Raw genomic sequence first — 12,855 nt, forward strand, 5'->3', positions numbered from 1 at the left:
TGAGCAAGACACTGAACCCCCAGTTGCTCCCAGTGCATGGCACTGGTGTGTGAATGTGTGAGTGCTTGTGTGAGCGGATGGGTAGATGTGTCTGTGACTGTAAAGCGGTTTGAGTACCAAAAGGTAGAAAAGCGCTATATAAAAGCAAGCCCATTTACCATAAAGGAGGAGTGTGCTAAATTAGAAAAAATTATTTTGTTATCATTTGGTTAACCTGTTTGTGTTTGAATGTTGGGAAAAAATCTTGACAATTTTCCTAAAAGAAACATTGCAGAAAAAAACTGTTGTAGATTACAGATAAATTACATTTCATAGAATCAGTACATTGGAAAAGGAATTGACACTTCTTTATGGACAAAAATGAACACAACTGCACAATTCATTACTGCTTACATCCTCTCATTTGGTGTGCATTTTTCACTTTTTTTCCCCTTGTGTTCTTTTCAGTAGTATGTAGACGTGTGCACTGCCTTATAACCTGGTCTCAAAACTATTTTCCTCTAAGAAGGATTTCCCACAGACAGTGATGGCTTTAAACTCCTCTGAGATCTCCAGCAGGGTCTTGGCTTTGGTCTCAGGAAGAAGAAAGAAGGTATAAAGACAACCCAGGAGGCACACGCAGGCAAACAGTAGAAAGCAGTACGAGCTGAGACCACTCTGTGTGAGGAGATAAAGTGATTAGGCATTAGAATTGTTAAAGGAACTGTATACAACGCAGATCTGTGGCAGCTGTAATGTGTTGGTTGGTGGCACTCACAATAAGGAACGGAAAGACTAGGCCCAGCACCGCGAACATGAACCAGCGCTGTATCCCCATGAGGACTAACGCTGCCAGCCGATTAGACTGGATGAAAACCTCACTGTTGAGCGTGGCTGTAGCTCCCGCTGTGTGAACCAGAGAGAGGACACAGGGGGATGAAATTAATTTTCTATGCAACATCTTCTCTGCTACCATTTCAGTGTGTCATGTACGGAATTCCCTTTTTATTTTAAACTCAGCGTCTGTACAGCACCTACCGGGTCCTCCGCAGAAGAAGAGGATGAAGATGATGATCAAACCTGTGGTAATGTATGGAACCCAGTAGCTTGCAGCCTGCATGAATGACAATTTTAGGTTAATCGGTTTAACTATAGATGATTGTATCCTGCATTTGCTTTCACATTTTCTCTTGGAAAAAAATCAACTTTTGATATTTGTTTAATGTCCTACAAAACTATTTTACTCACTTTACTAATGCTGCCAACCTCAAACATGTAAGCGCATTTACTCAGGTATCGCAATTCTGTGTAATGCCGAGGTATTTGGGTTTTATTTGAGATTTCCATTTTATGCTCACTGCATTTCTTTCAGATGCGTAATAAAACTCCATCAAACGAGTGTTTTTCTGCAAATTAGTACTTTTCCAATACATTTTGCTAGTAATGATTTGTGTTCTTCTTCCATCACTGCTGACAGGTTCACCTTCAGGTTGAGTGTGACAGTGACCAGCACCAAGCTGACAGACATGACCCCATAGCCCCCATAGAGCAACGGCCTCCTTCCTGTTTGCTCAATAATAAGACCCTGGTAGAGAGTGGAAGATAATGATTGAATTAAAATAATAATAATAAAATCCAACATGTATGTAATTACTGTATTATTGTAGCTCAGCTATAACGACAGCGAAAGCTACCGACTGGAGATCTTAAATGTAGAGTGAGGTACAGACTGAGGATTTTACTCACACAAGAGATTGAGGTGATAATTTCAGATACTCCAATACCAAGAGTGACGTAGCGGATCTTGTCTCTTGCTATACCTGCCTTCAGGAAGATGTCAAAGGAGAAGATATTGATCTGGAATGAAGAAAAGTACTGTTAGAATTAAATTGTCTTTACAGTTGAAGGGCTAAAATTAGAATGAAATCTCTTTTATACATCAGTCTGTCTTGTTAGTCAAGATCTGTTCTCTGCTGATTAAGGTCTGGTGTATGCATGATGCTATCACGTTATGTACTGTATGTCCATGGAACGTGTCATATGCATGACTGTGTTTAATGTTTGTGTTAACCTTTTGAAAATGTCTGCTTATGGACTGAAAATGAATATCATGGAAAGCTGACAATAAAGTTGCATGGCATGGTATGTTATTTGCCTCATAGCTTTTCATATCTCAGCTTTATCGTATCGTATCGTATCGTATCGTATATTGCTAATAAGCATTTTGCATCGTATTAAATGATACGAAAAACATACTGCATTGTGTAAATTCCGTTTCCATCCTCACCGCAGACATGCCTGACAGCTGGTTGCAACAGTAGATGGTTGACATGGTGATGAGCTGCCATCTAACGGTCCTGTCCCTCAGAAGCTGCAGGGGGCTCCTTGGTGGGGCGGCTTCAATGGTCATCTGCTCAGTCAACATCTCATCCATTTCCTGTTTGTAGTCACCTTGGCCCCACAGAGTCTGAAGAGCTGGAATTAGAATAAAAATGGGTGTACAGAGTAATGTCTGATACCAAGGTTTTGCGGTCTGGTAATGTTTGAATATGGGAAAATATACCAACCTTTTGTGCATGCCTTGTCATCACCTTTATCTATTAATAAATAGCGGGGAGCCTCAGGAAGAAAAGGCAACACAATAATCTGGACCACGGAGAAAAAGGCAGGGACACAGAGGACAATATTCCACAGGTCCTCTCGACCGAGGATCTCACTGAAAAAAATATAATAAAATCTGGGTTAAAGCTTGGTTTGATTTATTATTTAATTGTTATTTTTTTAATACAGTTCCTGACTATGGGTTATAACTTTTCCTCAGCTGTTCTTCTGTCACACGTGTTTACACTAGGTGCGTACCTCAATCCAAAAAACTGTGCAGACAGTTTGCCAAGTGATGAAAAGGTTGCTGAGGTCAGTGTCACTGTGCCTCTAATCTTTCTGGGTGAAATCTCCCCGAGATAGATTATATGGATGCTCATTCCCAGACCTGCAGGTCATATGAGGTATGTGTGACAAGTAAGCAAAAACACGACGCATTCATGAGCGGCATGGACAATATGGTGGCTTACCTGTCGAGTATCCATACAGGATCCTTGCCACTATAATCATTTCATATGACTTGGCTCCTTTACTTGTCAGCATGACGCCTGCCGCCACAACGGCAACAAAGCTGTTGCAGATCATTGCCTTTTTTCTGAGGAAGGAACGGGTATCACTTTAGAGCTTTTTAAGCTACACCACTGAGCACAACACTGAGTCTCATGCTTACCTTCCCAGCATGCCTGAGATAAACCTGACACTGACTGCACCAAAGAGTCCTCCAACAGCGTACATGGAGACAATAAGAGACCAGATCATGGTGACGGTCTGCGGAGAGGGAGGCTCTGCATACCTGTCATACCAGCTGCTGTTGATGAAACTCTGTATGTACTGAAAGGAAACAATAGTTTGTTAACTAAATTACAAAAACTTAACACCAAATGAGGACGGAATGGAAAGGTGAGATGAGGTTTCACCGGTGAGGGAGAGCTCAGTCCAGTGAGATGGTAGCCAGACTGAAAGCTTCCTCCAAATCCCAAAATAATGATAAGGACCAGAGCATTGCCACGAGTCTGGAAGAGCAGAAATAAGACATAAAAAAAAATAAATCAGTCATTTTTAAATGTTGAGTCACAAATCATCTCTAATAACTAGGTTTTGTTTTATAATTCCTTGATTTATCTCATGCTTTCGCCGGTTGTGTGTCATTATGACTAAGCAGTGAATGGACTTTCAGTGAATTGGAAGACTTCTTATATACTGGTACAGATATTTGCCTTTTCATAGAATCTGGATGTATCAGTGGGGAATTGTGGACAGTAAAAAAGCTTGTTGAATTTTTTTGAACAACTCAAACACATGTTGTTTCTCATCTTAAGGTGAGCTTTGGGTTTGGACTGATTCATATTACAATCTTTTCCACTTGTAGATGAAAAGATTCAGAAAACTCTACTCAACTTTCAAGCAAGCTGAAAGTGCTTCGTATGGCACGATGAAAACAATAAAAAAATCAAAAACATATAAACAAAATAGCATAAATTAGAGTCAAAATAAGGAAGGGATATCAAAAAGTTAGCACAAAGACATGTCTTAATGTTCCTTTTAAAAATGCCCAACAAATTATAGTAGTCTCTAGCAGACTTCAAGAGATTAATGTCACTGTTGCTAAATGATGATTCTCTACATGTCTCTTTGAGACAAGTAGCAAAGAATCTGAAGGATCTATAGGCCGTGTACATACCTAAGAAGCATGTCTGAGGCTGCTCACAGGTCATTCATTGTCTTAAAATCTATGTAAGAAAACCTAAATTCTACAACCAGTAAGCAACTAAGCAAGACTCCTTGCAATGTTTCTAAGATGATACAGTGGCCCTTTGGTGACATTTCTTGTGTCCTTCAAAACTCAGTCTTCAGGATAGGCCACAAGTTTTCTACCTGCCCCACGACTGAAGGTGCACAGACACTCGCTCTCGCTGGGATTTTGCCCTAAAAATAAGGGACTTTTCATGATTACGCAAAAAGTTAATACTGGATTGCAGGGACCATGAATTTTGAGGTCATAAATGTGTTAAATCAGCTGTGTGTTTTTATCAGCAGAGACTCCTTTATTGAAACCTGATCTGTAAGACTAACACCAGACGCTGTAATTTAAAACCATGTTAAAGTAACAACAACACTGGTAACATCACTGATAAAATATCCTGAAAGGAATTTCGTTTATGAAGAAATCTTCATTATGTCAATTAAAAAGCTTTTTAAATTGGTGTTTTTAGGATTGCTCAGAATGTGCAGAATTTCGCACTGCTTTTTGTATCCAAAGAATACTTTTTTAAAATTACTCACAGGCTAACAAAGTGCAGTGACTCAGCTGAAATTTGTTTGGATGACTCACAGCCCTCAGACATACTGGAAAACAACCTGCTCGCCTGAAACAGCACGTTCTGTTTTTCTAACAGTTTCTATGTCATAAAAGCGCGTTTGCAATGGCTGTATCAGAGGTTGACACTACCATATTTTTCTGTCCTCAGCATTTACATGCACAAAGATACAGTCACACAGACAGTAGAAAATGCATCAAATCCTACCAGCTGTCGAAGCAAAGTTTCCATTCTGTCTTTCCTGGCATGTACGTATGGTACATTTGTTCAGACTGCATGGACTTTGTTAAATATTTCAGGCTGCTTATCATTAACTTTTCAAACTAGAAATTAAGTAACTGGTGATCACCCTGCCACACAGACAATGACTTCCCCCACATGAGTCACTCATCTGTCTGGTGGACTGAAGTTACTCTGCAGGACCACTGACTTCATCAGCCTTCGTGACTGTTTTGAAATGATCTTTAGGGGCCCAAGAGCGTTTCTAAAACTATGACTGGGGAGTACGCTGAAGATGGTGCAAACCTCAGATTTTAAGACAAGATTATATCCTGCGCGAATGAATGAAATGGAAATATCAATATGTTAAACACAAGGTGGCGTAATAATAATGGTAAATGCGACCACATCCACTTCGGCCCAATATTTTTCATGCGATATAGAAAAATGTGCAACAGGCCCTTGACGAACTAGTCTTTATTTGAGTTTATTCATCTCATTCATATAGCACTCTACATAAAAATATAAAAATTTGCAGTAACCATGTACAGTCTGTCCCCTTTTGTTTTCAGCTGGGCCCCAGGAACAAAAGACTTCTGTCTGAGCATCTCAAAGTACGTACCGGTACATAAGGTATTACGCAGGTAAGTACAGTAATATATTCAGGGGCACGGGTCATGAAGAGTATTAAAAGTAATCACTGGGATTTTAAATTGAATTTAAAAACGTATTGGGAGTCAGTGGAGACTTGTAAAGACTAGAGTGATATGAAGCCTTTACCTGGTTCTATCACAATAATAAAAGGACACAAAGCAGACCCCACTTTCTGAAACGTGTCTAAGATGATTAAGACATGATTGGACCAGTTTCATCAGATGGGACTCGATACGTAGAGTCCGTGAGGTCACCCACTAAATTTCGGAAGAGTGAGTTTAAAGCCAAAGTGGGTGGGGACCGTGGTCACCATGTTGGTTGTGCTTTACTCTGCCCCCACTAGAATAATCCAACTTGCTGGGAGGTACACATAGTTCTGAGATTCAAGTCAGTTTCTGAGAAAAAGTCTGAATTGTAATAATTCAGAAATTTTTAAAATAATGTCACAACTCTGAGATTAAAGTCCTAGATTCTAGGACTTTAATCTCAGAGTTGTGGCATTAAATGGCTGCTCACCAGCATCCATTGCTCTAGGACCTTGAGCAATGTAATTGAAGTCAGGAAACAAAATAAAATTCAACAAGACCATATTTGATTGTATGTTAATTAATTTAATTTAATTCACAGAAATTGTGAAATTCAGAAAATATGTCCAGTCGTCAAACACTGTATGCTAACAAACACGATACTAGCTAACCACAGACGTATTAGACGTGACAGGCATAACATCAACACATCTTTTCCATACTCGCAGTCTGTTCTTCCATTACTGAATGACGTCTTCGGAGGCATTTTCAGGCAGGCTGGTTCCTCTCCTAGCTGCAGTGACTCACTGAAGTGGGTTGCTGGGAGTTTCACGTAGTTCTGAGATTAAAGCCAGTGTCTGTGAAAAATAAAATAAAACCTCAGAGTTCTGAGAATGATGTAGGAATTCTGAAAATTAAGTCAGAGTTCTGAAGAACAAACTCTAACCCACAGATTTTTTAAATTTTATTTTTTCCAGTTGCCTAACGGCCATAGCTTAATACACTCAGGTTTCACATGTCTGACAGGTTAACAGGCATCTGTGTGAGTCATCAGCATAAAAGTGGAATGAGACTCCATGCCTGCCAATTACATATCCACAAACTGCACAAAGCATCATATTAACTATTGAGTTACAATTCCTTTTGGACATTATCAGCATTGTTCATACTGTAAAAACAAGCAGTAAGCAAAAAACTTTATACCAGCAAAACTTCAACATGAACCAGTACACTGATTTATGTAAATTGCGTTTTCTGTCATTTTAAAATGTACAACTTACGTAGTATATACACTATGGTAGAAGCAGATGTTCAGGGTGTGGTATGTTATATAAACCTAAAGCTCCTTGATTTTTCTTTGCGATAGTGTCATTTAATATAATTTGACAAAATCACTTATTGTTAGTATAAAACGTCGATTTCGTGTCATATAACTGAAAAACTGTGGTAATACAATAAAGATTAGTGTATATCGTCTGGTATTTAATTACTCTTCAATTTGTACGGAGGTGATGTTCACACATATGTCCAGCAGGGGGCAGTAGCCGTCTGTTGCTTATTAAATGTGAGGTTGTCCTCCGCTCTTTTCTCTCGTCGTTGACAGTCACCCCGGCGGAAACAACATACGGCAGTGTTTTCCGTAGTCATCGTAGACTAGCGGCGAGTAGTAGATCTTGTCTACACAAAAGAAAGTCTTCAGTTTGTGTATTAGCTTATACCTTTTTGAAAAAATGCCGCTAGAGAATCTGGAGGAAGAGGGTCTGCCCAAGAACCCCGACCTGAGGATAGCACAGCTGAAGTTTCTGCTCACAATGGACGGCCACCGACATGACGCTAAAGTGAAGACAGAGCTCATGGATGCTATCAAAGCTAACAGTGAGTTAGCATTTTACTTTGTGACATGAGCCCAGATATCATTTCAGTATATGCCTGAATCTGACAGGGGTGTGTGTATCTGCATAAGGAAATACACTGGCTGCATAACGGCTACAGAAATCCAGGCGAAGTCCTCAAAGTTTACGTCTGTATAACGAGCAATAGCGTGCTAGCTAACGTTATTAGCAAACGTCAATTAGCTAACAAACTCATACAGGGGCTGGTTTGTAAATTACCCTAACATTAACCGTTTAGACATGTTTACTTAATGAATAAAATCTAGCAATGTATAGCAACGTGAAATATGTAATATGTCTATATGCATTTTTTATTTTTTATTTATTTATTTTTATTTTTTATTCTGATATTAACGCTCTTCTATCTGCTCCAGATATGGCCCCGTATTATGAGGGTCTGTGTAAGGAACTGAAGTGGCAGCTGGACAGTGACCTGCTGAGTAAAATGAAAAAGGCCAACGAGGAGGAGCTGAAGCGTCTGGACAATGTGCTGGAGGATGCAGAGAAGAACCAGGGAGAGAGTGAGATACGAGATGCCATGATGGCCAAAGCTGAGTATCTCATCAGAATTGGAGACAAGGTATGGTGTCGCACAATTCGGTTTGAGGGGTGATGTAAAATGGGAAAAAAGTTTTCATTCCAGCCAGAGAGAAATGATTGGATCAAGCGTGTACATGGTCATTAGTCACAAATATTTTACTATTTAATGGTTTAATGTTTACACTACCACTCTCAATCAGATTGAAAGTTATTTCAAATCAGGGCTGTCTGTTCTGATTGAAGCGGTTCCAAGAGGCATTTTTATTCTGATTATTAGTCGATTACTATAATCCAGCAACAACTCAGCCACGGATGCCCATTCTAACAGTATCTACTGCTGTGTATCAAAGCCCAAGGCCTTCTCCTGTGTAAAGCTAATCAACTTCTCAGCTTCTGAGTGTTAAGTTTCTCATAACTGCCTATACTTCAGCTGTGATTGCTGCTGTACCACCTTGCTAGAGTGACCAGCAAAGTGGTTTATTCTAAGTAGTATTATAACACTAACTATAGTTAAACTAGTTAAAATGACTATTTGTGTTTTATGTCTTTTATCTCTTGAATTTGTACTTGTATAAAATAAAGTTGGGTGTTCAAAAAAAATCTGAAATGCATTGACATTGCTTGTCTTTATGTAATGTCTCCACAGGAGGGCGCCCTAACAGCCTTCAGGAAGACCTATGACAAGACGGTGGCTTTGGGTCACAGACTAGACATTGTCTTCTACCTGCTGAGGATCGGCCTCTTCTACATGGATAGCGACCTCATCACACGCAACTCTGAGAAAGCAAAGAGGTAAAAGCTCATAAACTTTTGTTCTGCAACACGTCCTCCAGCATTGTCTGTAATCTTCTTAGTGCTCATCTGCCTGTTCTTCTGTTTTCCCTGCAGTCTCATTGAGGAGGGGGGAGACTGGGACAGGAGGAATCGTCTGAAGGTTTACCAGGGCCTGTACTGCGTGGCCATCAGGGACTTCAAGCAAGCTGCTGAGCTCTTCCTCGATACAGTCTCCACCTTCACCTCCTATGAACTCATGGACTACAAGACCTTTGTCACCTACACAGTCTATGTCTGCATGATCGCCCTCAAAAGGCCTGACCTCCGTGAGAAGGTAGAGAGACTAATGAGATGCTTTCATGCTTTTTATTTATTTTTTTTATGTGCAACCGCTGTTGAATGTGCTGAATTTGTTTGTCTGTAGGTAATAAAGGGAGCAGAGATCTTGGAGGTGCTGCACAGTCTGCCTACTGTCCGCCAGTATCTGTTCTCGCTCTACGAGTGCCGTTACTCAGTTTTCTTCCAATCTCTGGGTAAGGAAGACTTTTTATTTTGTAAGATTTTACTTGGTGTCATTATGAGTGTTACATGCTACTGGAAGTTGGTTCTGCACCTCAGTAATGACTGTGAAACTCTATACCACAGCTACAGTGGAGCAGGAGATGAAGAAGGACTGGCTGTTTGCTCCACACTACCGTTACTATGTGAGGGAGATGAGGATCCAGGCCTACAGCCAGCTGCTAGAGTCCTACCGATCCCTCACCCTGGGCTACATGGCCGAGGCCTTTGGTGTCAGCACGGAGTTCATTGACCAGTGAGTCTTCATACACCATGTTCCCATACCTGGTCTGAAATTCAGATCGGCAAAGGAATATTTTGACATTGCGAAACATATTCTTGTTCATTTTGTATCTGAGAGTTAGATGAAACTGTATGTCTAAGCATGAAGCTACAGCCAGCCATGGGATCTTGAAAGATTTATTTTCACCAGGAGATTGCCTGGCAACTTCTGGAGACTTTAGGAGGCCACTGTGGCTGACCAAGAAGTAGTAACAGAATAGAACTTTTTACTGAACTGTTAGTAGCAAAATCTGTTTCAGCATTATTTAGAAAATTGTACAGACAAAATCATCCCCCCCCATTCTTGTATATTAACAAGTACCTGAATAAGTGCCTTTGCAAAGATGGCGACTCATTCTTTGAAATTGTGTGTGTAATTGTTTCACGTGCTCCCATAGTTTGTTGTTCTGGCAAAACTTATTTACACCTTCTCTCCTTTTCACAGGGAACTGTCCCGATTCATCGCTGCTGGCCGTCTTCACTGTAAAATTGATAAAGTCAATGAGATTGTGGAAACCAATAGGTAATGCTACTAGTTTATACCAATACTTAAGTGAAACTCCATAACCAGACACAGAACTCTAAATCTTGGTTGTTGTTTTTTTTCAGACCTGATAGCAAAAACTGGCAGTACCAGGAAACCATCAAGAAGGGTGACTTGCTGCTCAACAGAGTCCAGAAGTTGTCCAGAGTTATTAACATGTAACCAGGGAGGCCATCTTTTTCATTACAGCAAGGGGGACTTGCATTATTCTTCTTGGTATACCGAAACCTATTGTTTGTCTGACAAAGTGACTCTTCTATTGTGTAAATAATAAAACCTGTTTAACTGTTGATGCTGCATTTCTCAAAGTTGTTTTTGTTTTAGGAAAGAGGCAGAGACATGATTTCATATAAATAGCAGTATAAATTATTTTATTTACAGAAACTTGTTACAAAACAAATATACTATACAATCTTTTCTTTAAATATTAACTCTAACCTATGTTTTGTTCATGAATTACATAGCAGCCAATACATAAGTCCAGCTGAAAATGATTCTGATAATGTATACAAAAAATTCTATACACGCTTTTACATGGATTTATTTTTTCGTCCCAGACACGAGCTGTATTCTCTCTTTCACATTCCAAGTCTATGGTGCTAATAAAGAAAACATCCTCGCGATGTTTCCACATACTGGAAATAAAGTCAAGAGTTTGAGGGTAAACAAAACACTTGAAAGTTTTTTTTTTTTTTTAACATATAAATCTCAGTAAACCAGAGGAGGCTAAAGCCACTTACTGAGGGTTAAAAATAATTTCAACGTCTTGTCTGGAAAACTCTCGAAAACCAACTAAAAACAAGTGTTTCATACTGGGCAGCTGACAAGCTAAGGTTTTTACCACATTTAGAGTTCATAGGCAGATTTCAAACCAAATCCTAAATACTTTGAACATTCAAGTAAGGTAAAACAACCCAAAGAATACTGTCCTCAAAACAGTCAGGGTGAAACTAATTCAGGCACTTTCTTAATTGGATATTTCTTTTAAAAGCTGCTAAACTCATTCTTTAAAAGCTGTGATTCTAATTACTTGTTTGGCAACGATGATGCAAGCAGTTGGACTGTCTGAAGTGTTCCTCTTGCAATGATTGCTTGAGTCCTTTCAGCCTTTTATAAAAGAACAGAAGTGTTTCAATCATGAAATGTGGTTAAGGTCTACAAAGGGTATGACTGAAGAGTCCGTGGAAACTGGTTCGAGCACTGAACGGGCACAGCTTCACGCCATTTCAAAATCACAGGCTAACTGGGTCACGGAGCTTGTGTTGATTCATAGGCAACGTAAAACAATGTCTTGTAAAAGCACATGTGATTGAGACCTTGAAAAGTGAATAAAGGTATCCTCCGTCGTACAGACACATGCTACGGTGGCAACACTTCCGTCCCCAAAAGATCTCAGTACACGATTCATGAGATGCTTCAGCTTCTACACATAGGCGTATTGCATTAGAGAGACTTGGCAGTGAACCACTTCAAATAGTCTTTGTTCTCTGACTCATCTTTTTTTTTTTTTTTTTTTTACTAAATAAATAATGATTTTCAAAATTGTACCAAAAATTCAGCATGTACGAAAAATGCCTGTGCAAAAATACATATTTTACTATGTACAATTGGTTAACAAAATATGTTTTCTCAAATAGGGATACTTCAGTACTTATTTGATACATAGGCTACAAGCTAAATTAAGATCCTCCTCTACTTTTCCACGCTATCTGACATCAATGGATGTTGACTGACAAATCAACATGTGTTGCCAAAAGTTCAAATATATCCCGTGAAGCCATCTCCATGAATCTCGCACCTTTAAACTCACCACAGACTGCTCCAATATCCCAACAAGATGGGTATTGCCTGATTTAAGACTCCATTTTGATAAAGGAATAGAGTGTACTGCCTTGCTACTGTGACAAATCCCTTCTCATCACAACCTAGTGTTACAGCGAGGCGTTAAAACTTTAACATCCAGAGCTTGGATAGTGGTTACACAAATGGAGGGACCCACAGAAGACAGGTGACGTGCAAGTTTACTCCAGTTAAGACGTACCATACCTGATTCCCTGCGCAGGAAAAATAAAACATTACAATTCACATCCGCCCACACGCAGTTATGGATTTCACGCAGCTCTATGGGTAACAAGAAGGTAAAGCTGTGGCAATAACACAGCTTGCACAGGTTTTCTTGGTATCCACAATGCACCATCACCACTTCATAAACAAGACTTCCCACCCTTTACTTGGAAACAAAAGTAGTTGGCAAGGCTGATAGCAGCTTTTGGCTAGCTTTGTGGACAAAGAAGCTGTGCCTGCGGAGAAAGTAGTTATTTAGTGCTGTTCACAGTTGGGGGTAGGTCTGCTCTGGCTATGATTTTTCACAAAGATTCAGAATATTAAACAGGTGTCCTCAAGACCAAGCTCTCTCTCTCTGACAAAAGATTCAATCGGATGGGCACGTCAGGTGTCCTTTTCACATT

At 39.7% G+C, this 12,855-nt stretch overlaps 2 protein-coding genes across 2 annotated transcripts; one reads left to right on the forward strand and one right to left on the reverse strand.

Moving 5' to 3' along the window:
* Window positions 1-292: 292 nt before the first annotated feature.
* On the reverse strand, window positions 293-5,129 carry slc2a9l1 (solute carrier family 2 member 9, like 1; the record flags this gene model as incomplete). Its single annotated transcript, XM_084543807.1, has 12 exons — window positions 293-657; window positions 758-885; window positions 1,018-1,093; window positions 1,463-1,564; window positions 1,726-1,836; window positions 2,267-2,454; window positions 2,547-2,695; window positions 2,839-2,968; window positions 3,051-3,175; window positions 3,251-3,411; window positions 3,498-3,593; window positions 5,106-5,129. 12 exons carry the CDS (start codon window positions 5,127-5,129, stop codon window positions 472-474), a joined length of 1,476 nt encoding a protein of 491 aa, XP_084399933.1. The 3' UTR covers window positions 293-471.
* A 2,278-nt stretch (window positions 5,130-7,407) lies between these two features.
* On the forward strand, window positions 7,408-10,677 carry psmd6 (proteasome 26S subunit, non-ATPase 6). The gene is made up of 8 exons (XM_084543193.1): window positions 7,408-7,672; window positions 8,064-8,269; window positions 8,876-9,021; window positions 9,118-9,337; window positions 9,428-9,536; window positions 9,649-9,817; window positions 10,289-10,366; window positions 10,453-10,677. Exons 1-8 carry the CDS (start codon window positions 7,528-7,530, stop codon window positions 10,547-10,549), a joined length of 1,170 nt encoding a protein of 389 aa, XP_084399319.1. The 5' UTR covers window positions 7,408-7,527; the 3' UTR covers window positions 10,550-10,677.
* Window positions 10,678-12,855: the final 2,178 nt, after the last annotated feature.

Source organism: Chelon labrosus, assembly GCF_963514085.1.
Source record: "Chelon labrosus genome assembly, chromosome: 4".
In the NCBI taxonomy this organism is placed as follows: domain Eukaryota; kingdom Metazoa; phylum Chordata; class Actinopteri; order Mugiliformes; family Mugilidae; genus Chelon; species Chelon labrosus.